Raw genomic sequence first — 25,387 nt, 5'->3', positions numbered from 1 at the left:
TCGATTTTGTGAGTATTTTGTGTGGATTTTTGCAGATTTGAGTAAAACTGGAGGGACTTCCAGATGTTATTTGGAGTCTAGAGGGCCACAAAAAGAGCCACAGTGGGCCAGGTTTGGCCCCCGGGCCTCCGGTTTGACACGCGTCTGGAAAATAAAACGACGTTAGAAATGTGACGGCCTGGGAACTTTGATTATTTTCTAATCTGGATTTGTGCTTTATTTCTTCCACTTCTGTTTTCTTTGAGTCTTTACATTTTCTGAGCTTCTTCTGTGGTTTTTTCCAATGTCCCATTTAATCATTTATAAGTTTAATAAAATGTTAATTTTACTTGTTTATTGTCCTGTCACTGTTGCTCCGGCTGAGTAATTTCTAATTGTTTAGTTAGTAACCTTGACTTCTACTTTCTCAGAAAGGAATGAGTTTTATAAAAAACAGACCATAACAATGTCTTTAGAAAAAAGACAACTTGTGATTTTGATCAAAATTTGTCATTTTTTAAAAAAAGAAAATTTTTACTTCTATTATTTGGATTTAAATAGAGAACAACAAACTTTTGTATGACTGGGTGCATTTTCTTCTATTGAATGTTCATATTTGTGTCGATTGCCTTTTCTTTGTTTCAGGGCTGTCCTCTTGTGTAAATTCAATATACTTATTCCACAGATATGTGTTAAAACCTACATTTTTTTTATCACATTTCAATTTAAAATCATTAGTTAGCTATTTCAGACGACGTCATTAAGGCCCAGAGAGCCACTTTCAGCTGCAGGCCCTAAACTCACCAACCCGGCTGTAAAACATGGTGGCGGCAGCATCATGCTTCGGGACGCCTTTCTCCAGGTAGTCGGAGTTGATGAGAAGACGGATGAACCCCCATGCAAGGCTGACCTATTAGAGGCTAAAGAAAAAGCCTCCAGATGATGTTGGAATCCTTTAAATCAAAGCGTAGTCAAATGGCCTAGTCGAAGTTCAGACGTGAATCAAGTTAGGAATTTCAAGGAGAACTTGAAAAACGGATCCTCCTGGATGCTCTCCATCCATTCTGGCTGAGCTTGAGAGGAAACTCAAATGCTGTTGTTTGTTGTGACTGGTTTTCTCTCTCTCTCTAGAGGCAGACCTCTGGGATACTGACTTGTGTTCCTCCTCTATCTTCCAATCATATCTCCTCCTTTCTTTTCTAACCCTTTTGTCCACCTTTCTTCTTTGTTCATTACGTTTGACATAAACCTCCCAGCAGTTTCGCAGCAGAGCATCGCGGTGAAAGCTGCAGCTCTCCACTCGCGAAGGTGAATCTGTTGTGACGCTCAGCTGCCAGATTGGACGCGTTGAAACCAACAAAATAAAACCGACACGTTCAGGTTTCTAGGGGCGTGAGAGCCTTAAACGTGACGCCCTGTGTGGAACCGCGCCTAAACTCTGGGGATTGCAGTGCCAGCCGCTTTTATTGTGAAAGCCTCCTCCGGAAGTTGTGTGTGTAAATGTGTGTGTGTGTTGTTTTCTGGCTCTGTGGAGCCTTAGAGCCCGGTGTTGAGCAGCAGCTGCAGCTCAGTGCGCCGCGCAGAGATGGAGGAAGAGCTGGCCGCCGCGCAGCGCCTGTAGACCGGACAGGAGAGCGTCGGACGAGCCGGTGGGGAGGGGCGGAGATGGGGGCAGACTAACCATGGCTGAATCCACCGACTGAACATCCTCACTGGAAAACACCGGGATCGCCTCGGAGATCCGATGAAAGCGTGTTGAGGTGAGTGCTGCAGCTGCTGCTGCTGCAGCTGCTGCGTTTGGACCTGCTTTTATCCATCCTGACACCTTCTTTATCTCCCGACGCGCGTTGCGTCCTGAAGGACAATAATAATAATAATAATCATCATCATCATCATCATAACAACGCTGATCGTAAAGATGCAGGATTCGTGAATAATCTGCTTGTTTGTTGCGCCTCCGCTTCGTTCAGCGTCCGCGGTGAAACCTGCGGGAAGGTTCGGGTTCGGATGGCAATGGGCCGGATCGGAGCGGAGGACGGGCTGCGCATGGGGCTCTGCATGGCGAGAGGGAGGGAAGAGGAGGGGGTCACGGTGTGAAAAGAGAAAGCAGGGCTTCTCCGATAATCCACTTAGGAGGCTTAATTGAAGGAGCACAGTGTGGCCCGGTCCGGCCCGCTCCGGTCCGGCCCGGTTGGATGGTTCTGTGATCCGCAGTCATTTGTTCCCATTCATCCGGACCGGGAGCTGTCAGCCATTCAGCAGGAGGCGGCCGCCCCGCCGACTCCCATTCATGAAGCCACGCAGCGCGCAGGCTGCACAACAATCCACTGTGGGCTTTAAATAGGCCTGCAGCGGCCCGGTTTCAGGCCTGCTATCGACTTTCTCTCGTGTGTCAGCAGACAGACAGTTAATATGAAGCCCTAATAAGTCTGATTTCTCTCTGCGACCGAGGAGGCCCTGCTGGCTGTGAGGCGTTCACGGCCCGATCAGCTGGAGGGATCCGGTTCCGGTTCCGTGGTCAGAAAGCAGTTTGTGCTGTTGCTCCCTGGAAATCGGGGCGTTTTGGGATCTGGAGTGAAAACTTGTCCATTTTGACTCATTTTAATGTCAGGTTGGTTTTTCTAAGCGGAAAAATCCAAGTTGTAAGACGAGTCCTGAAGATACCTGTTGACCTTTGGCCCCCTGGGTCCCTCAGAGAGCATCTACAGACTGACTCTTGATCCTGAATTTTACAATCAATACCTCGATAACGCCCATCCATCCTGACATGTGTTTAAAGCCCGGATTCTGCTGAAATGTCACTTCGGGAATTTTGACATATAACATCTTCAGGAACATCTTTTTACGCTTTCTGAAAAAAAAAAAAAACCAACATAAAATCACACAGACATCAATAATAGTTTTAAACGGCTGATCCGGTCATCCTTCGCTCAGAGCCACGAGGTCCAAACCCCAAATGAACTCAAGTCAAAGTCGGCCGAGCTTTTTGTGTTTCGTTTCATGGTTCAAAATGAAACGAGACGCTACGATCCAACAACAAGGAGCTTCTTGTTCACTCAAAACTATTGGATGGAATCAGATTTACTCCTCCTTGAACGATCTCATCACGCGTTATTAAATATCGACGTTTGCTGCTGACAGGAGCGTAACGTTCGAATACGTTTTTGTTTTGCAGACGCCTAATGTTTCAGCTGTCTCAGAGTTTCCTTTGGACTTCCTCTGCTTTCCTGTCCCGACATCAGAACCGCAGTGACACATTTTGTAGCTTGCCGTTTAATTAATGGAGCAAACCAACAAGTAGAGGATAGAAGACATAATTTCATGCCAGCTGCTTTTATTTTGTATCTGTAGTCAAACCTAGTTGGCTTCTGTTTATTTGCCCCTTAACTTAAGCATTTGAATCATCCGTGGCAATAAATGACCTTAGAAATGGCTCGAATTTGAATTGTGATGCATTTCAAGTGAACGCTGTTTTCTGAAGTTTCTCCTTCTGCTCATTGCTCTGATGTCTGTTTGAACCAGATGACAAAATGTGGGAAAAGCAATTCTGATCCCTGACTGCCATCCTTTCGTGGAGTAACGGAAACGTCTGCTGCACAGCAGAGAGGAGGATTTTATCAAAGAAAATGGATCAAATTAGCATTAAAAAAAGAAGAAGCTGGAACAGAAGTAAAGAATAACATTGCAAGTAAAGCGACACAAATGAAAAATGAGTCTTAAATTGAATCTTTGTGAAAGTGGCTTCGAGAGTAAAGGGGCTGAACTTGTGAAGGTTCAGTTCGTAGCATGTTTTTGGTCACTTTACCTCAGTAGTGACATGCAGACAAAAATGTGAAGGTAGAGGCTTCCCCACACAAAGCTTTTGCAGTTTACCTATGCAAATAGTGTCACAAGACTTTCAGTCTCAATTCTGGGTCAATCTGTTCCTGCTTTAAGAAACGTCCACAACAACCTGCAACCTGAAGGATCCATCGTCCCTCAGTTCAGGGACGTCAAACTAATTTTCGGTTTGGGCCAAATAAGGATGAATGCTGTTAAAGGGCCGGTTGTGCCAGAATGTATTGATGAAACCACTCCGCAAACTGATGAAATATCAATATTTAAAACTAAACAATATTTTTGATCTTTTCAGTCCTTCAAGGATTTCGTGATGCTTTTTGTGATTTTTTTTTTTTAAATGTATATTTTTTGCAGTAAAAATCAAAGGGTTGGCGATACTAAATTTCAATATTTGTGCTTATTGATCTTGGTACATATCACTTTTTATTACTCTGTGCAGATCAAGTACTATTGTCTGACATCCATTAAGGCTGAAGGAGCTGATTAGTACAAGTAAGCAAGTTTTTGAGAGAAATCTGCAATGAACTCCCATTTAAATATTAATGCAAAAAAGTGCAGCGATTTGTTGATTTTACGTGAATTTTCACAATAACTTGAAACTGATAAAAACTGCATTGATAACATAATATTTAAGCACATCTAGAGTTTAGTCTAGGATCTAGAGGGCCACACAAAGAGCTATGGCGGGCTGGATTTGGCCCGCGGGCCTTTAGTTTGACACCTGTGCATACAGTAGATTATCCACTGTATGCCTTATTATTAAAACCTCCATGCTGCTGATAAAACCTGTCAAATTGTGTCTGCTTGGTCATTTCTCCCATGTTCACAGTTGCACCTTTGTCGCAGGCTGCTTGTAGCAAACGCACAAAGATCCAGTTACTGATTGGTTGCAGATGCAAAACCGGTTCATCCCTCAGCGATTCACGTGGGAAGGGTAAAGCATACGCAGTTAAAAGATAAAAGTTAATAAATAAGCTCAAATCCTCTAAAAAGCATTAAAAAGCATGGATCCACTCTGCTTTTTGAAATATCACAGGTGAAACATTTTGTCAACAAAAAGTAAAAAAAAATAAAAAATAAAAAATGCTGGATAAACCAAGACAAGAGGGGATATAACACAAAGCGACTGAACCGACTTCCTGTTGCTGTTTCCTACATTAACCAAATTTAATCCCGGCTAGTGAAACATAAAGCGGGTTCTGGAGCGTTCCTCTGCTTCCGCGCGGTCCCGCGAGAGGCCTGTGGTCATCTGTGGAATCAGTTAGACCTGGTGGGTGAGAGACAGGAAACACAAGTCAGCGGTGCAATGTGCATCTCCCACGCAGTCCGTCCTTTATCGCCGGCTGCCATATGGATGCCTGAGCTCACTCCACGCTTGCACTGTCAAACCTCGCCAGAGAAAGAGAGGGAGAGGGAGGGAGACGACGGTCTGGCTGGAGAGGCTAATTAATGTGTTTAATATGTGTGCGGTGAGGCTCTGCTCTCCACGTTATTGGAAGAGGATGGAAATCCCTCTCTGCCCCCATCGCAGGTAAACCGGAAAAGCACTTAGGTAATTTGGTGCAGGGGAAATCAGCCTCTCCTCATCATGTCTGGATTCTTATCTGTGGTTTGCAGTAACATACTGTAAACACGCCCATGGTCTCCTGCACAGAGACAGTGGCTGCATGCAGCGGGGTGTATCAGTGTCTGGATCGGGGCTGGATCCCATTCATGATGTTCGTCTGTCTGCCAGAGGGAGGGGGAAAAAAAAGAAAGAAAAAGGAAAACCCCCCCTTTTGTCCGTGTGTGTTTCTGATGGTGAGACGTTCAGGCTATTTACGAACAGGCGAGGTTATCGGTGATCGGGTTAAAGGTCACAGAGCAACCGGTCCGAAGGCAGCAGATCTAAAACTAAAAGAAGGGGGGAGTTTATCTCAGCTCACCCCTATTTCTGCTTTTCCTCCTGCTGCCACGTCTCACCCCTCGTGTGCCGTCTCGAATCTTTGATCACCCGCTCATGGGGATCGCTATCGTCTGTCTCCATCTCCTCCGGTTCTCTTTGTCACTTCATCTTTTGTGGCAGCAGAGTTCCCCGTCACACGCCCACACACACACTCCCACATACGATACCTTGCAAAAGTATTCACACACCCCAAGCTTTAGTGACAGGCCAACACAAAGCCACAGAGATGCAACATGTAAGGAGAGTGATGTTTGCTTTTCAGTTTCTATGAATGCAGATTTGTGAAAAGTGTTGTTCACAGTTTGATTTTGGTCTCATCTGACCAGATCACCTTCCTTCACATTTTTACTGTGTCCACAACATGCTTGGGAGCAAAAATACTTTTGTGACGGTCTGCAGTGTCTCGGTGGGTTTGGAGCTGTTGCCATGTTGAGAAGAAGGTCTGACCGCTACTTTGTGAAACGTCCAAAGTTGGAGATAATGTCCTAAAACCCGGCTTGTGATTCTTGGTCTGTATGACGGTTTGTTCCCTAACGCCGTCTGAGATTAAATTGAAAAAGACCTCTGACTGTAGTTGCATTTTCTCTTGGGGTTTCTGAGTAAAGAGTGAAGATCAAACCACAGCTCCCACGATTCTTGTCATTAAAACACGCGTTGTTGTCACAGTCATTCACTACTTTGTGTTCTCCTATAACTTCAAATCAAATTTAAAAAAAAAAATGTTTAAGTTGTCGTCGCAGTTTGAATCTTTTCTGCTCCATAGCGACTCTATGAAAGTTTCATATCAAGCCCGCAAATGCAATGACGTTAACCTCCAGGGAGCCGGGTATGAAAAAAATCTGGGCATGCACAATATGTCAGCACCAAATATGTATGATTCATAATATATATAATATTTAATTTCATGCATCCTTAGCAACTATTGTCTTCCATTGTGAAAGATTGTTGTCTCTTATCTTATTAGATCTGTTCAACAATATTCTTTTGCTACAAGTGAGCATCAAAAGTATGAATTGTAAACCTTATGACGTGTTAATAACACCTGGACGTTATTTACACCTGTGATAGGCCTTTAGTCAATGCGACTCTTACGGTGTTGGAGATGTTGTGCGTTGCTGTGCTGCACTGAGCGTGCTCCCAAGCCGTGTGTCCTGCTGTGGTGAGAGCTAATCTTAGAAAACACGGCTAGGCTTGAACTCCCCGCGGTGAGAGCGCAACATCACCAATCATCCTCATCAGCCAATCACAGGGGGTGTTCTGCAGGCACGAGGCAGAGCACAGCACGGATGATATAGGCGACTCTGTGACCGCACACGCGCTGTTCGCCTCTGAAAATGTGCCGAGCTTCAGCAACGCAGACCTGCATGCATCTCGTCACGGAGACTGAATTGTCTTCAGTGTTCCCACAGGAACCTGCAGCAGCATCGTCGTATCTCTCCTAACCTCACATAGGGAACGGTGGCCGTACGACGTGTCTTGCAGGCTGCAGCTGACCGCTGACCCCGCGCAGCGATGTCCCCTTCCTCTCCTCCCCACTCAGCTTGCTGTTGCAAACACGATTCCCGACCATCTGACAGAGATATCTGCACTACTCCCCAGGGTGTAAAACCAGGAGGAGGAGAAGGAGGAGGAGGATGAGGAGCAAGAGGCTCGGCAGTGGCAGATTGTTCCAACGGATAGGCGACTGATACAGGAAGATGGGAGGTTTTCTGAGGCCTGAAGGGTGGACCGACCGCTTATACCTTCAGCCTCCCTGTGACTCGCCTTCAGTTTGCCCTTTTCTCTCCCCGTCTTTGTTTCTGGTCCGGTGGAGCTGAAAACCTCCGAAGGGATTTGTGTCGATGTGGGAATCTCCGCTGTCTCTCGTCCTGGAGTGTGTCTGCTTTTCTTTACGCTCCCTTTGTCTCCTACACCTTCACAGCCTCACTGATTGCTGGCTTCAAACACAGTCCCTCATCTTTACGTGTGGAAAAAAACCACACCTTACTCTCATTTCTAAACATATAAATATGACTGGGAGTGGGCAATATGCCAGCATTCAATTGTACATTGTTAAAATTTGTTGCCAATCTGCCAAAACAGAGCGTTCTATGCATTGACGCTCTATGTTTCAATTACACCTTTTTAATAGGGTTGAGATGGCGACTTGTTTTTTACCATTTCTTATGTAAAAAATTCTGATAGCAATTACTTCATTTCACTTTTAAACACGAACATGAAAACCGGCCTCTTGGACAGATTCCCACAGATGCAAGCAGAAGGAAGTGAAAGTCCACCGAGGATATTTAAAAAAATAAAAGACCACGACTTTTGCGTTCACACCTGCACAAGCATGACTAACCTTTGTTTATGTCCTGACTACTAAACGAATGAAACAACAAGCGTGATCCTCGCGCTGACCTGGAGCTGTTTGTTCCAGAACCTCCGTCGACTCGGCCCGGTCAAAAAAACAAACCCATTTTCTACGCTTTGCTTCGTGCAGACTGAGCTGGAGGCCTGGACTGAACTGTTGAAGTTTGAAATGAACAGAACTGATTTGACCCGACTGAGGTGCCGTACAAAACACACCGGCTCGATGGAGCGCACCAGAAATTGCGTTAGCTGTAAACACAACAGCAATGACATGTCTTAAACATTCCTCTTGCTCTTTTTTGTCAATCTTCTTTGAAGTCTATATTTGGGGGCCGCACCAATAACAGTGTGGTGTTTGGATACTTCCACCAGAGTCATGGGTCTGTGCAGCTCCTCCAACGACGGCTCCATCAGATCTATTTCGCCGAATGCTTAAAAGATGACCAAACGTTCTAGGTGTTTTGTCCAAACACATTCCTTCCTCAGAGACGACGGTTCTCAACTATCCTCCCATTTTTTAATAATGTGAGGACAAAAATCTCAACCCAGTTTGTAGTAGTTTCTGCAATTTCTTCAGATTTTGCTTCTGCTTCATGCGTTCATGATCCGGCCCGTCTTACACACCTGACCTCTTTTACAGAAATGCAGAATTTATCCTTAGACATCGTTGTTTAGAAGCTGCTCATTGCATCCGTTGGTATTAAATAACTTGTTGCCTGATGAAAAATAACGGCCCATGCAGAAACCATCCAATAGGAGGCTCACACTCTGCAAAACGTTAAGAGCCCACTGCACTGAACGCCTCTGAAAACCACCTGGCTATTCCACCAAATATTGATTCCTGAACCCTTCCTGAGTTAAAACATTAATATTGTTGTTTCCAAATGAACATGGTCTTGTTTTCTTTGCAGTATTTCAGGTCTGAAAGCGCCGCGTCTTTTCAGTCGTTTTGACCGTTTCTCATTTTCTGCTAATAAATATCAAACTTTTGCTTGTCGTGTCGTTAGTAGTTCAGAGAGTTAAAAAAAGCAAAGTTCATTTTACTCAAGCATAGACCTATAAAACTCAGATTACGGCTTTTTGTTTTTCTTCAGACAGAAAGCCTGTGTGAGTTTTTGTACAAACTACCTCTGAAGGAAACTGGACTTTATTTAGGGGTGTCAAAGTACCGAGTGCAACAAAAGGCACAATTTCATCCCATCTTTGTTCTGAAAACCCATCTATCATTTTACCTTTGTTCACAGTTGCGCGTCGGTCTATTGCACAAAATCCTAGTGAAACACTTCTTGTGGCAGTAACGTGTGGGAAGGTGGACCCAGAAGCCACCTCTCTCTCCACCTCCATCCCTCCTTCTTCTTTGTCATCATTTTTCCTCCAGATGCCAGTTTGCCTCCTCAGTAGTCTGCTGAGCCCCAGAAAACCATAATGCTGTCCACTTCCTCCAGAGCCTTACGGCTTGAGTTTCATGCTGACTCAATGAGTGTGCGTATGAGAGAGAGAGACAGTGGATGGTTCAATATCCTTGAACGAGGAAGGGCAGGAGTTTCAGAAGCACCTCGTCGTGTGCTGGGTTTTTCTGCTGAATGGGTGGAAAGTTGGCCGAGTGCAGGTTTTTAAATAGCTGAATGGGTATTGACCTGCTCCCCAGCATCAGCAGCACAGACGCACACACACACCACTCTCACCAACTAAGGAGGGGGGTGATTATTACTGCATGGTGATTAGCAGTTTGGCTCACAAAGCTTGTGTGGCCTGAAGGCGTGAATACATGGAGCATTTAATGAATGAGTCCATCAATTCATGAATGAGAAGGAAACAATCTTCCACTGTTTAGGTGTTCATCCCAACATGAAAACCATGAAAACCTTCCGTCTCTCCCTCTGTGTGTGTGTGTGACACCTATCGGGATGGGCTTGTGTAACCTGATGACTGATAATGTAACTGCTTCTATTTCTGGACTTCGCGTCGTGATTCAGCTTCAGGGCGCAAAACAAGAGGAAACGTGTGAGCGGCTCGCTCGTGCGTCTTCACCGCTCAGTCAGCAAGCTGAGCCTTTGAAATCGCGTCGCAGCGGCTCAATGTGATTCACTCAAACGATCTAAGGTCATGGGAGGACAACCCAGTTTCAGAAAAGTCTTGGGGAAACTAAGTAGACTCCAAGATTCAAATTTGTGTGTCAAGTTGCTGTTTTGTTGTTGTTGTTTTTTTTAGGTAAACAGTACAAAAATAAGGGATTAGTAATTGCACATGTGGCACACAAACAATATCTATCACATTGTTGTGTAAGAGTTCTGACCCACTTCTTACATCGATGCTCTATAGGCTAATCACTAAGTTTTTTTATAAGGGCTGCATAATATATCATTATTGAAATATCGGCGTGTGTAAAATTAAGAAGGGAAGCTTGGAAAGCAGAAACTGAGGGCTGATATGTATACAGTATATAGCCTATACATGAAAACACATTCTGCATGTCATTATATTCAGCCAGTCTCACGCAAAAAGGATGTAACCTGATGTATAATGTTGACTTTCTGTCTCATCTCATAACAAAGATGTGAATTGTCAGATTTATTTTTGTCATTCAAAAGTATAAAAATCAGTAGTTTTGATCCGCTCTGTTGTTTTTGTCCGATCTTGTGATCTCGAGGGCAAAAACACTACAAAAGCGAGACTGTCGTTATAAAGAGACGATGCTTAATCTATTAAAACCATCAATCAGCCCTGGGACTCCTGCAGAAGTCCCTGGAAAGACGCGTTTGTTTTCAGAGCGCAAACCTCTCGCCGCTGCAGCAGCAGGAGCCCAGCAGCTCAGGTGATCCCATCTCTCTGTCCGGCCGCTCATCCGTGAGGTTCGGGAGGGGAATAATCAAAACCAACACGCGTCGGATTGTTTGGCACCGCAGGACGACGTGCAGATGTAGCGAGAGGGGGAAGACGGAGGATGGGTTGTGTGCGGATGTCTGATTGGATGTTGCCGCTGACACGGTGTCGCTATGGCTTTGTGTTGGATTCCCAGTGTAGCGAAAAGTTCAGTCCATGATGTGATGCGATTTGGCGGAGCTGCAGCCCGAAAGGGGAAGAACCCGATTCACGAGAACTGGCGTGTTGGGAAAGAAACAGTGGATGTCAGCAACTTTTGAATAGATGTTTAAAAAAAAAAAAAAGGCCTGGAGAGGACATAATGATCCAAGTCATAAACTGGAACTGACGGATATTTTTGGATCAGAACCATCTGACTCTCATGTCGGACTGACAGTGGAGGCGCCACTTTATTCTTCCTCATAGATGGACAGATTTTAATGACGACGTTCGGGTTTTTTTTCTTCTGAATCGTTCCCTGTGACTGACTCGAATCTAAACATCTTTGAACAGTTTTGTCTCGTTCTGAAATAAAACCTGAGGTCAGATCCGTCTCTTTCTGAATCGTCGAAACTTCACCGGGACAGTGACGTACGGAGCCCCCTAGTGGACATGGGGGGGGGGGATTCTTTTTCTTTTGCGTCACCTCGCAAAACTTCTGCGTTACCGAAGTAACGCAAAAAAATAAATTAATTAAAAAAAAAACCTTTATATGAAGGTTAGAAGCTACATCACTGTGCAAAAGACACAATTGGTAGAGCGCCGACGTTACCATGTTGTGTTAGCATTTAGCATGGTTAGCTGCGTGGCCAGCTTAAAAACATTGTTCCCTGTAAACCTCTTGTATCCTCACGTAAAGTGTGAGATTTCCTGAAGACTGTCGACATTTCCTAATTCAACATGTTCTATGAAAGATCAAATTTTATCTCTTAAAGTGATGAAACAGGGAAACATCTCCGTATTAGCTTCTGTTAGCGTTTAACTTTGTGTTAAAAGAGCTGTAGTGTCTGTTGAAAGTCCAATTTTCTCTAGAAGCTTCCTCTGACCTCATGTTTTAAACACCCGAGTAATTCTGGCGTTTGCTACATTAGAGTTGTCAACCCTCAGTAACAACTTCCACACCAAGTGACGTCAGCATGACCTGTAGCAGCACATGGTGGCCGGGTGGATGACAGATTTCCTGCTTGCCCATCAGAGGCAGACAAGCACTAAAAGCATTTTTAGTGCTTCTCTTATATTAATAAGATCTACCAGAGCACTAAAATACAGTTTTTTTGGGGGGGGGGGCGATGGGGCGGTGGAGGTTCTGGGTTTTGGATCCTGGGTTCTTTTGCATCTTCTCACTTTCCAAACAAAAAAGAAAGCCCATCCAATAAACCAAGCAGATCTGAATTGTATTTTTTTCTGTGTTTCTATGTAAACATCTCAGTGATGGATGTAAGCTGGCTCTCAGTCTGCTCCATTCACACCATCTCACATGCAGGCTGCTCCCCGGCTGCTTTGTGTGACCCAAAGCCAGCGTCTTCTCCTTCTCTTTCTCTGTGTAATCCACACCGACAGTCTCTCCCTCTCCTTCCTCCTCAGCCTCTCCTCGGTGGGTTGGCATGGCCCAGTGATGAACGGAGCGGCGCTGCCCGGTAGCCCGGAGCTTTCCTCCTCGTGTCCGCTGCCCGACTGGAGAGAGTTCTGCGAGCTCCACGCCAGAGCCGCGGCCGCCGACTTCGCCGACAAGTTCCAGCGCTTCCTGTCGGAGAACCCGTGCTACGACTCGCCCGGCGCCGATGCCAGCTTCTCGCAGCACTTCGCCAACCACTTTCTGGAGTGCTTCTCCGCGGCGCTGACCCGGGCCAAGGAGAAACGGGCGTCCTCTCCGGGGGAGGACGGCTGCAACGCAGCGACCAAGTACAGCATCGTCCCTTTCCTGGGGATCCAGGGCTGCCCGCTGACCTACGGCCACGACCTCTACCAGCGGCGCAAAGAGACCGGGGCTTCGAGCGAGTCTCTGGACAGCATGGACAGTGGAGGCGGGGGTATGGACGGGGAAGGCGGTGGCAGCAGCGCCCCCTCCTCCCGGGGTCAGCAGAACCACAAGGTGTCCGTTCTGGGTCAGTCGCGCAGCTCAGAGGACGTGTCGGTGGGCCACCCGAAGGCCCGCTTCAAGAAGGGTTTCTCCCTGAGGAACATGAGTCTGTGCGTGGTGGACGGGGTGAAGGAGATGTGGCACAGACGGGCCTCCCCGGAGCCTGACGCCCCCTCGGGAGTCAGGAGGGCCAACGGGGCGGGAGGCGAGGCGGGAGGGGGCGAGAGGTGGTCCCAGAAGCTCCGGCTTCCCCGGAGCTCCCAGGGCCACAAGGCCGAGCTGCTGGAGATCCAGAGGGAGGGGGCGCTGAGGTACATGGTGGCCGACGACACGAACTGCATGGGCGCCGCACAGTGGCAGAAGTGCCGCCTGCTGCTCAGGAAGACCAAGCGGGAGGACGGAGGGGAGAAGTTCCTGCTGGAGTTCTACGTTCCTCCAAAGGTGTGCTGACGTTGTGGACACATTCTGCTAGTCAGTTTTTTTTTTTTTTGAGTTCAGGTACATTATTTAAAAAAAAAATGGCGAGAACAATAAACCAGGAAAAGCAACTGGAAACATTTAGAGAAGAAAAGAGAAAAAAAGATACATTTTTAGGAGCTTAAAGCGATGGCGAGCGACAGTCTGAGCCAAACAAACTGAAAAAAAAGAAGGAAGTATGAACATGATGACTTAAACTTTGGGTTTCCGTGGTTTTGTCTGTAAAGGGAGCTTTTTAATGGGGGCTAAAGGGACTGTGGTCACAGGAGAAACTAGCCACCAGTACTTTTAGCACTGAATGTGCTAAAGTAAAGTAAAAAAAAAAAACAATAGCGACTGAATCATTATATGATGAGGTCCTGTGCATTGCAAAAGCAGCAGTGAAACATGCATAAAAAATAGCACGAAGAAACTGCTAAAAGTTCACAGAAATAATGGTGATCATGTAGTTGAGGCGCTTGTTGCACCTCCTTTGAAAACTGGTCTAAAGCATTTAATGTCACCATATGGAAAACTTATTTTTTATTGTCTCTTAAGACATCTTAAGATGTCTTAAGAGACTGAGCTTCAGCAGCCAGTACAGTCTCTCCTTACTGGTCTCTCTTTCACTGACAAACACTAAAATCCATTTCAGATGGTCAATCTAGACGTGTTCTCCTCCTGGATCACTTTCTCCCGTCACGTCACACCAGTCGATCCGCTGAGATCACGGTCCGTGTTTGCTCACCCTGCGTGTTCTGCGATTGCAGAACTGAAAGAGGGTGGTTTGCAACTTGTGGCGTTACCCTGCTAGCAAGGTGTAAAAGGGTGAATTTATATCCATTTAAGTTTATTCAGTATTTAAGACGAAACCCAAGTTGTTGTGCTTAATCTGTAGCATGTTCCTGTCTTCAGATTAGACAAACCGCATGAAACACATGGATTATGTCACCAAATGATGATCTGACTGAGGAAAAACCAAGATTCTGTCATTTTCTTATTTTAGAAAGTTTTTACATGCTTTGTTTTACATGGATGCCACACAGACAGCTTTAATATCATCAAATACCATTTATCTCCGTTTTATGCATTTTTACTGTCTTTAAGTTTAAGTGCGCTGTAAAAATGAAACATTTCACCAAGTTAGTTTTGCCTTATTTGAAATGTACTAACCTAGAAATAACTTTTCATCAAGATGTAGAATCTTGTTTGAAATCAATATTTCTTAATATTGATGGAAAAGCAGTAGTTATATATGAAACAATCTGCCAGTGGAACAAGACATTTTATCTTAAAATATAGGAAATATATCTTGTTTCACTGGCAGATTTTTTTTACGTATAACTGCTGATTTTTTTTCTCACAAATATTAAGGAATTGTTGACTTGGATCAAACCGCTATTTCTTGCTGAAAAGTCACTTGTAAGTTAGTTTTGTCTTATTTCAAGTGCACCAAGATATTTAGACTCGAAGCTCGACCAAAAATACTTGGGGAGTTTTGTGTTTTTGCGGTGTAGAAGAGCAAAAAAAAAAAAAAAGAAAGAAAATCAATGATGACAGTAAGCGGGAGCCTGAACGGCAGATTAAAATTCAGCTATGCGATCCGGCCCTGCCTGCGCCGAGCAGCGCTGCTCACAGACACACGCTCCTGAGCATGCGTGCGCCTTTTGGCTGCATGGGATTTCCACTTCGTTGCTCGTGACCTTAAGCAGGCAAGGAGGCTGTGCGGCTGAGTGTGTGCAACTCTGCTGCTGTCCTCTGATCGTGGCTGGTAGGGATGTGGAAGCGGCTGCTTTGGGGCAGCAGAGCGGTGGGGACAGGTGGGAAAGGAGGGGCGCGGCTGCGGAGGCATCCAGAGGATGCCTCATTGATTTTCATAAGACAAGAGGATCTCAGAGTTTCTTTTTCATGTTCACATTGATTGCTTCCCCATCTTGGGCAAGTTAGGTGCTGGGACAAGCAGGAAAAAAGGAACCAAAAATAGTTCAGAGGGTGACCTCACTCCCTGCCCAGCCAGCGAGAACCACAAGAGGAACAAATAAAGAGGAATAATTTCGCTTCACGGTGTTAATCTGCTGCCTGGATGGCAGGTCCATTAAACGCATACGTCTTTTATCACCGCCGTCCCATTCACATGTTACAAATCACAACAGCAGTCGCTCCGAAGTGTCGGAGAGATAAACTGACTCATAAAAGTCTCACTCGCGCCGACTCCCCGCTTCCTGCCAGGGCCATCAATCTGTCGGCTCCTCTGCAACGCAGCGGCGGCGGTCTGTGTTGTGACGCCACACGCTCTTACTCCGCTTCACTGCCCACGTAGGAACACGGCAGACAGGGACAGGTAGAGCAGCGAACTGCTAACAACGCTGTATCCAGGAATATTGACGGAAAGTTAGGTGGAAGGAAAAAACTGTTGGAAAGCTGGAAAGGAGTGACGGAAGAAGTCATTCAAGAGTAACATTTTTACTGAAATATAAATAGAATAATATAAATCAGTCTTAAACGTCCTCCAAAGGTTGAGATCATGTGTGAGTTTTGTAAAAGTTCTCGAAATTAAAACTCAAAGCTCTTTTTTTCTTGATGTTTTTAGCACAATAGTTTCTTCTCTTATTGGATCAACTCTCAGCGGACGAATAAAAAGTCATAAAATGAACTAATATTGTATCAGAGCATCATAATTTCGCCCTGAAGAATTTAGAAAAACATTAAGAAAAAGAAAACATTTCTGACAACCTCCTCTGCCAAATCTGATGCAACTGTAAAAATTCCTGTAAAATTATAAATCGTCATGTGAGTTTCACAACTCAGGAAATAACTACGACAGCTACATACATGCAGTCAGGGTAGCAATTAAAACATTAATGAATGAAAAACACTTCAGGCCCTTTGGGTAAGTATGGCGGAGGATGTGTGATCCTATGGGAAACCCCTGGAAACGTATAGAACTGCCTGATATCACAAGCTGGGCAGAAACAAACCCCTGCATTTATCTTGCATCAGTCCATGCAGTAACACATTTTTCCCTCGATTATAAAACAGATTGAGACCTTTTTGCTCATCTTCACCTCGGCCCATAAGAACCGGTGGCTCTTTTAAAGAGACTGACTGTTCCCTCAGAGGCTGGGCTCACCACAAACAGGAAGCGACTGAATGGTTTAATACAGGAAGTGATTATTTATTTTTTTTTTTTACTTTTGGTCCAGGAAAAAAAAAAAAAGGGAATTGTGGGTGTGGATGGCAGCCAGCTTCATAGGCAGATTGAGATGAGTGCAGCGATACTCCACACAGGTCCGCTGATAAGCCAGACAGTAGCTCAGCCTCCCAACACACACAAACACACACACACGCAAATGGATGTGCACAAAATACACAGCGTTTGCTGCCCTGAACATGCTCACGGAGTCTGATTTGAAGATTGCCATGTGGCTCTGCAGAGGGCTCTGCCCGTGTCGGCGCTCTGGTAAACTTGTTGCATGTTTCATTTGTCAGCCTGCAGGAGAAATCGCTGGGATGAAGTGGGAAGCAGGAAACGGAGGGAAAACGTTCCCACTTGGCCCAGAGCAGAGCTTTAGCTCTTCCTTCTTCCCACCGTTGGTTTAATTTTATTTACAGATGTGGAGCTTTACCTTTTCCAGTCGACTCGTTTGACAGGGAAGAATTAAAACTGCAACTGTGGGATCAAAGTTGTTTCTTTGTATTTCGCTTCCAGCGATTCAGACTTTCTTGACCATTTTCAGAGAAACCTTTGTGTTTTCCTTCAACACAGAAAAGCTTGTTGGCGCCATTTGTCCGTCAATCTATTGGTGCCTCCATCCATCCATTAGGGGCATTTGTTGTGTCTTTCACAATTTATCGTGATAAATTGTGACATTTCTTATCGAGATAAGAATCGTGACTGATCGTCACGATAACTTCCAGTTGATGGAGTTTAACCTGACCCTATTGTTGGTTTAGTTTAGTTCTGCCATCAATAAGTTTGAAATCCTAATAGATTGAGTTGCTGTGTGCAGTTCAGTGATATAAAACACACTTCTTCATGCGAGTTGAGTCCTAAGGAGACACATCACATGCAGCAATGTTGTAATATGTGTTTGTGGGGTTAAAAAAAAATTTAATAAATAGTTTATATCGCCACACTCGACTTCTTTCAGGCGAATCTAATTTTAGAGATTCTAAATGATTTCCTTTTAAATCCAGATTGTCTTTATCTTGCTGTTTGTTGATGAGGCTCAATGAACCGCTGTGAGCTTTAACTAGTCCGTTTGCCTGCTGGGTTTTAGTGTTCAAAGCCTAAAGTGAGCATCCCCCTCTCAGCCATCGTGGAGGTGAGGACCACCATGCCGCTGGAGATGCCCGACAAGGACAACACGTTCGTTCTGAAGGTGCGTTCAAAATGCCCCCCAAAAAGTGGGGGGAAAAGCAGGTGGCACGGAGGTGACCTGAAGCTGGAGAACAGGTCACTCGCGAAAGCAGGAGTTCGGTGTGTGACTGAAGTGTTTTTTTTTTTTTTTTTGGCTGCTTTCACAGGTGGAGAATGGGGGGGAGTACATCCTGGAAACCATCGACTCTCTGCAAAAAAACTCCTGGGTTGCAGATATCCAGGACTGCATAGACCCCGGGTAAAGAGCCAGATAAATATTTGTTGTTGACCGAAGACTGGAGGGAGGAAGCGAGGGAGGTGGAGGGAAATGACACACAGACTCATTAATCATCCAATTAGTGGACTTTTTGACAGGCTGCTTGAGTAACAAACACGGGCCAGGTTTGTGCCGCTCGGCTTGTCTGACGAGCTGGACGTTTTGTCGGCACAGGGCCTCATGTAAACAGAAGAGGCTATTTGTTTTCGGTGTGTGCAGGAAGTGGAGGCGTGCAGGACCATGTTAGGACACGGGCTGATGTTTGTTTGCTCCTGTGTGTACGCTCTTGCGGTTGCTCTGACCTGCCTCCTTGTGTATAGAGACAGCGGCGATGACATCGAGCTGGCGTCATGTCCTCACGGCCAGGCCTCCAAAGACTGCTCCATGGTGGCCTCTTGCAGCTGCGAGCTGCTTTCTGAGGGTGAGCAGAGACCTCACTTTGAACAGTGTTTACATGCTTTGATGCTGGAAAAAAAAGAGGTCCTGATTTATGTATATATATATATAATTCTATGAAAAAAACCCTTTTAGGTGTGTATCGTGCTCCAGAGAGGTCCTGTCCCACAGCAGCAGATCATTACAGTGTCCCCTCAGTTCGATGCAGGGAGCCTCCCTTCACTCAGCATCCTTCACACATGCCTTTAGAGCGCTTCCTGCAGTCCCCAGAGGCCCAGAGCTCCAACGCTTCTGCAGGTAGCAGAACGCCGCTTTCCCTTTCAGAGAGATACGGCTGACACTTGAACTTTATGAAAATCTGTCACGTTTCAACGGCAAAATTTTTACGTGTTGCACTGGGACCTTATGCGACTGACTAGGTTGGTCACTCCACTTGATTCTCATCTCCAGCTGTTTGGGCTTTCTCCCATTGAAATGGACTCCTCTGGTGAATTTGCTATATTTCAGGGCAGTCAGCGAACAGATGAAGGCGTGAATGATTGTCGGTGAATTTCTGTAGTCTGCCTGTAGATTTTGCAATGGCAATGGAGGAAGCGAAAGATGCCCTTCAGCCTGTCCAAACATTGAAATGACATTAACCACCTTGTTCAGCTCACTCCTTCTGAGCTGAAACAGAAGAGAAGAACTGTCTCTGCTTCGCAGTAAGAGTCAGTTTCAGTTCGTTTTTACAGCACAAACAATTTCTGGTAAGCTTTGTAGCGTTAGCCGAACATTGTCAATAGGGTAAAATTTAAAACCTCCAGGAAGCAATCATTTTGTTAAGGTTCCAGTTATGTTGTACTCTTTCAGTTCATCAGTTAATGAATTAAACAGTTCTTTGTCAGACATTCAAAGACAGTTATAATGTTTCATAGTCTAACTTTGCCTAAAATATCTCTCCTGTAACGTAAAAAAACCCTATAAAATACAATCAATTCGTCGATGTGACATGACGGAAACATAAAGTTCAAGTGTTGGAACGCTTTTTCAAGAAACCATACAACAACAAACTGACTTGTGACATTGTTCAGGTGGTGGCGAAGGAACAAAGGAGCCAGAGGGCGATGCCAGTTTGGCAGGTTACCCGTGGTTTCACGGTACTCTGTCTCGCGTTCGAGCGGCTCAGCTGGTGCTTGCAGGCGGGGCCAGGAGCCACGGGCTCTTCGTGATTCGCCAGAGTGAGACGCGGCCGGGCGAGTACGTCCTCACCTTCAACTTCCAGGGCAAAGCCAAGGTGAGACCTTCTGTCATCTCTTTTAGGGTGTTTGTGCATTCTTAAAAAGTCTTATATTCATGAATCTAAATTAAGGCCTTAAAACACCCTAAACTGAGTAAAGAAAATGTACGATGGCCGTGTGTATGCTTATGACAAGCCTTACATTTCTTGGCGATGCAAGTTTTCTTTTGCAGGGATTGTGCATCGGACAAAAGTTTGAGTCGCAGTGAGGCATCGTCACTCGCTGCTTCCTGTGTCTGGAGGCTGTAAAAGCCATCAGTAACACATGCCACCTAGCTTGCTTTCTTGTGTGCATCATGGGAAAGTGCAAGTTTATTTACATTCATCTTCGCTGCAGGCTCAATTGTGTTGCCGAACAATGTGAGGTTGCAAACAATATGTGCAAACAAAAAGCTGAACCTGATGAGGCTGAAGTTTGCAGACAGCGACATGACGGGTCAGAAGTACAAAGCCGCTGCCGAGTCACAGAAAGACAACAGACATTTTACTGGTTTGGTCACCTGAAAAAATATATGTGCATTTCTCTTGTACGTCTGTGTGGGGATGTAGCTCTTAAATTTCATTCATAATGTTCTCGAAAAGTCTTAAATTTCAGTTGGCGAAAGCTGAAAGCCTGTCCTAAAACTAGCAAAACCCTAATAACGTATTGTTTAATTAGGATAATTGACATTAGGCATCCAGAATAATCGATTTAACCCAACTGGTTTAACAGCTGGTGCAGCGGTCCCTGCAGCTGACAGCGAGCTAAGTTGTCATTTCCTAGGAAAGTCTCTGTAACGTCAGAGCTCTTTGCTCTCTGATGCAACGTGATCCCAGGCCATCACATCCTGCCAGCCGGCTGTGCTGAGGAAGTGTCAGCTGCCATCATATCCGCTGGTGTCAGCCTCGGGATGCTGTCACTCTTCTCCCACGACAAGAGGCTTCTTAAGATAGTGCCCTCTGTCCGGCTTTCTGTGCATCGGCTGGCCCATTTTCTTGACCGATTTTAAAATCTTTTCTCTACCTTGGCAACGTTCTCCTTGCGTTCTGTTCATTCTCTGTTCATCCTCTCCTTCCCTGTCCGCCCTGCAGCATTTACGTCTGTCCGTTAATGAGAACGGCCAGTGCCACGTCCACCACTTGTGGTTCCACGCTGTGACGGACATGCTGAGACACTTCCACGCCCACCCGATTCCCCTGGAGTCGGGCGGATCGGCTGACATCACGTTACGCTCGTATGTGCAGGTTCAGCGAAGCTCCGCTGCAGGTATGTCGACTTGAACAGGCCACATATAACACAAAATTCATCTTGTGCAGTTACATACTACACACAAATGTTTTATGTTTCTTTTTTTATTGTTCTAAAAACATGTATTGTTTCTCCTGCACTTCACATTTACGCTCTGCTTTGCATTGTAATTGCATAAAATCCAAGTAAAGAACATTGAAGCTTGTTCAATGTTCTTGTTGAGCTTTTGCATATCATCATGACTGTCGGTCGTCCTGAACAGCCACTGACTATTTGAACCTCGATGTCATTTCAAGTGACGTAGATCAGCTAAAATCTCTTTGACCACCTCAATGTAATTCAGGAGGAACTTGCAGGTAGCTGATGGATGGCAGATTTTGAACTTCCCTCATCCTACCACCCCAACCCTGTGCAGCAGAGTAAGGGGAGGGGAATTATAAAAGCTGAAGTTTTGCATGCAGGCCTGGACTCTTGACTCCACCCCGACGGCCACAAAGAGGCCCTCTGTTTTACCAAACCCCGGACCTACACACACTCATCCACTCACTCGCATGCAAATAAAGCGAGGGTTTCATTCGAGGTGTAAAAGGCCGTATTGATGCGCTGCTCAGGCATGTCTTTGGCCTCAGTGTTGTTGGCGTTCTTGCCCACCAAGAGAAAGGATAATACAGGAGGCCCACACTGCCTGTGTTGACACGCCGATTCATGAAGGAGCCTTTTACTTCTGACTTTCCAGGAGGACCAGCGAACAGCGACCGGAGTTGTTGTTTCATTTCTACGTACGTCTACACTTTATAAAACACTTTCTTTGTTCTGCCACAGATGCGGCCGTGCCTCCGGTTTTCACTCCTCCTCGGGACGCGTCCTGCAGAACGGATCCCGTCCAGCCGGCCCTACACCTGCCCGGAACTGCCGCTCCTGCGGGGCCTTCGTCCGACGGGCCCCGGTCCTCCAGCACCTCGTCCTCGCCCACCGCCCTGCCGTCCCTCTCCCGGAGCGACCCCGGTACGGGGCTGGGCGGCGGCGGCCTGCAGAGCCGGAGCAACAGCTCCGAGCGCCTGCTGGATGCGTCGAGCGGAGCGTCGGAGGATTACCACGACGCCGACGGGACCCGCAGGGCCCGCGCCGTGGAGAACCAGTACTCCTTCTATTAGACAACCATCCTAAAAAAACAACAAACAGAAGAACAGCGTTTGGCTTGTGTGCTGCAAACACAAGGTGTCAAGGACAACTCCGCACATTTAAAGAAACAACAATAACAACAAAACCCTGATCCAAATCACTCCTCATTTCCTCTGTTTATTTTTGTCCCAGGGAAATTTACTGGGAAGCAAATGATGCCAAACGGCATGTCCACGCTAACAAATTCCCCTTTTTGCTTGATATCAAGGACACAGAACAAGAGGTTAAGATGCACAAAAAAATAATAATAAAAAAATCATAATAAATAGAAAAATCTGATGGTGTGGATGATTGCAAGCGGATGGAGTCAGATGGTTTCGATTCACTTCCTCTGTCCGTTTTCTGCTTGGCCTTCCCCACACTTCCCGGTGTCGCTGCCCTGCCAGAGGACTGAGAGTCTGAAATGACCCTGCAGAAACCCCCCCGCCTTTCTCGCTCAGCTCCTCGGAGCATCCTGTTAATGTTTGTAAAGCTGCTTTGAATCCGTCCCGGATATCCTCGCTGTCCCCCGAGGATTTTCTCTTCAGAGTCCGGCTCCGGGTCCTTACACTAACACTGGGACAGCTAGCACATGTGTTTGTGTTAGCTGAGAGGTATTTTTCCTAAACCTGAACAGCCTGCGGGGGTCTGGGTGCCTGACAGTTAGCCTGAACTCAGAACAGACTGAAGCCGTCGAGGAGGAGTCCATTAACATCCCCTAAAAATGTGAGTTTCATCTCTGGTTAAAATCAACAGTGCCTTGCAAACGTATTCGTAGTCCTGGATCTTTTCCACGTTCAGTCACAGGGATTTTATGTGTCAGATCAACACAAAGTAAAGTAAGTTGTGAGATGAAAGGAAAATGATACATTGTTGTTTTAATTTTTCTAAATTAAAATTTTAAAAATGGGTTTTACATTCAAAGTCCGCCCCCTTTTTTACTCTGTTAACCTAAGAAAATGTTCGCTGTAGCCAACCGCCCTCAGTTCACCTGCACAAAACGTAATCTCAGTTTAAATCCAGCTGTTCTGCTGAGGCTTCACAGATCAGCTGGAGAACGTTACTGATCTAGAAGACCAAGGAACACTTGGAACTTTAAATCGAGATTAAGCTATAAAACAATATTCCAAGTTTTCTACTGCACCACGATCCATGTAGTTGAAAGAGACAATGAAAGACAACAAAATGAAACGTTTTGCCCAACATTATACATAATGACTCTGAACGCATCATCCCCACGGTGGTAACGGTATGATGCTGTGGGACTTCTTTTCTTCAGTGGGGGCAGGGAAGTTGGTCGAAGATGACGCATGTAGATAAATACAATGTGATCCTGGAAGAAAACCTTTTAATCGGCTGCAGAAGACTTTAAACGGGCCCAGAGGTTCATGTTATGAAGAGTGTGCTGTCCACCAAATCCGACTGCAAAGAAGGACGGACAAGTAAACCTTTACAGACTCTTATTTGTAAGAGAGTTTCAAACACATTCACAACCTTCTTTCCAGTCATGCACAACTCGGTGTTGATCTGTCATGTAATATACCAATTAAAATAAACTAAAGTTTGTATTTTACAGTGACAAGTTGTGGGACAAGTTAGAGGGATATGGCTATTTTTGCAAGGCCGGATGTTAAAAGTGCCATCTGCAAAGGCTTTTGAAAGTTTCAGCGAGGTCACCCCATCCAGACGCAAGGTCAGGCGTTTGTTTTGCTGAAAAGTGTGAGATAGTTTCTATGAACCGGACAGGACGGCTCCCGTGTTAGCGGGTTGTTACTCTGAATGTGTGCTAGTGTATTAGAGTCCAGATATTTTTAATGGTGTGTGTGTGTGTGTGTGTGTGTGTGTGTGTGTGTGTGTGTGTGTGTGTGTGTGTGTGTGTGTGTGTGTGTGTGTGTGGGTGCTGCAGAGGTGTTTCTGAAACATGCTTTTCCGGGTCCCTTGGTTTCGTATTCTGTATTCACATGCATCACCATCAATGGTAACCTATAGTTTAGATTCTCTGTTGACATAAGATTAATTTGAAATAACACCTTGAGGATTAAACAAAACCCAGCTTTATTTGGGGGGACATGTTTTCTTTTTGTGTGCGTGTGTGAAAGGCAGCGTTGGGGACAGTTGTGTGTTCTCTCCAGGTAAGCTTGTGGGTTTTGACTAGGACAAAGTGGTCTAGGTGGCCACCCTTGAATAGAAAGATGGTGTTTTGCTGTATGAACTGAGGTTTTAAGCAAATTTCAAGGAAAAAATTGGATTTACGCTCAAAGTACGTCACATTCAGTTTGAAAAACAACCTCATTTGGGTTATTTTGCGAATCCAATATGGACGATAAAATTAACAGACTATTGCGTCTGACATGCAGCGGCGAGGGCCAGGAACAAATACCTTGTTTTTGTTCCGTTTGCCAAAAAGATTATAAATGGCACAAGTTTCATGTGAAAACTGTTCTCTTAAAGAAACAAAACCTCTACTTTTATTGGAAACACAGTCAGGGGTGTTTCATTGAGGATGGCCACCGAGCCTGGAAGACGATTTCAGTGAATGGAGCAGCTCATGTGCCAATAAGAATCCTATTTTTTGAAAGCCAGTTATTCCTTTGCCCATGTAAATGACATTCTTCCTATCGAGTCTTATTTATGTACAACCGGTTCTTCTTTATGAAACAGTGGAGAAAATATTAAAAAAACCCAGCCCGGCCCGTCCCACGTCGGCGACCGCACTCCTTTCTGTTCTACGTGACTCTCCCACAGCTGAACTTTCTGTTGTCTGACTGAGTTTTGAAGAGTCTGTGCAATTTTGTACAAAGTGATGTAATTGACATACTACTTTATATTTCTGTGAATAAAACGTGACTCTATTGGGCGTGTTGTGCGGTTATTGAGACGCGAACGCTTCACAGCGGTGTGCTTCAGCGTTTAAAAGAGAAAATGCAGGAGTGTGCAGGGATCTCATCGGCTCACATTTTGGGTATTTGCTCTTAAGAACAAAGTGACGGAGTGGATTTGAGTGGATTTGTTCAAACCCTCTAGATGTTTTTATGTCCGTCAGTTCAAATTCTCCTGTTTTTTTTTTGTTTTGTTTTTGTTTTTTAAGATGGATATTTATTTATTTCCATATATTCAGACGCCCCCTGGAGGGCAGATTTAAAACCATAAATTGATTGTTTTAGAGAGGGAATTG

At 45.4% G+C, this 25,387-nt stretch overlaps 1 protein-coding gene across 1 annotated transcript; it reads left to right on the top strand.

The window, feature by feature from the left end:
- Positions 1 to 1,517: 1,517 nt before the first annotated feature.
- LOC129369914 (SH2B adapter protein 2) lies at positions 1,518 to 25,069 on the top strand. Its single transcript, XM_055045582.1, has 9 exons — positions 1,518 to 1,739; positions 12,563 to 13,499; positions 17,795 to 17,896; positions 18,042 to 18,133; positions 18,472 to 18,572; positions 18,683 to 18,844; positions 19,618 to 19,820; positions 20,895 to 21,069; positions 21,874 to 25,069. The coding sequence occupies exons 2-9, from the start codon at positions 12,594 to 12,596 to the stop codon at positions 22,203 to 22,205; spliced, it is 2,073 nt and encodes a 690-aa protein (XP_054901557.1). The 5' UTR covers positions 1,518 to 1,739; positions 12,563 to 12,593; the 3' UTR covers positions 22,206 to 25,069.
- Positions 25,070 to 25,387: the final 318 nt, after the last annotated feature.

The sequence above is a fragment of the Poeciliopsis prolifica genome, unplaced genomic scaffold, assembly GCF_027474105.1.
Source record: "Poeciliopsis prolifica strain line A6 unplaced genomic scaffold, Auburn_PproV2 SCAFFOLD022, whole genome shotgun sequence".
Lineage (NCBI taxonomy): Eukaryota > Metazoa > Chordata > Actinopteri > Cyprinodontiformes > Poeciliidae > Poeciliopsis > Poeciliopsis prolifica.
The sequence above is the reverse complement of the archived record's forward strand: the minus strand, read 5'-3'. Positions and strand labels throughout refer to the sequence as shown.

Bases quoted from the DNA above. Each gene is read 5' to 3' on its own strand.
- LOC129369914 (XM_055045582.1), top strand. From the start codon at position 12,594: ATGAACGGAGCGGCGCTGCCCGGTAGCCCGGAGCTTTCCTCCTCGTGT. The intron at 18,134-18,471 runs GTAAAGAGCCAG...CCTTGTGTATAG, and splicing joins CAGGACTGCATAGACCCCGG to AGACAGCGGCGATGACATCG. The intron at 18,845-19,617 runs GTAGCAGAACGC...GACATTGTTCAG, and splicing joins GAGCTCCAACGCTTCTGCAG to GTGGTGGCGAAGGAACAAAG.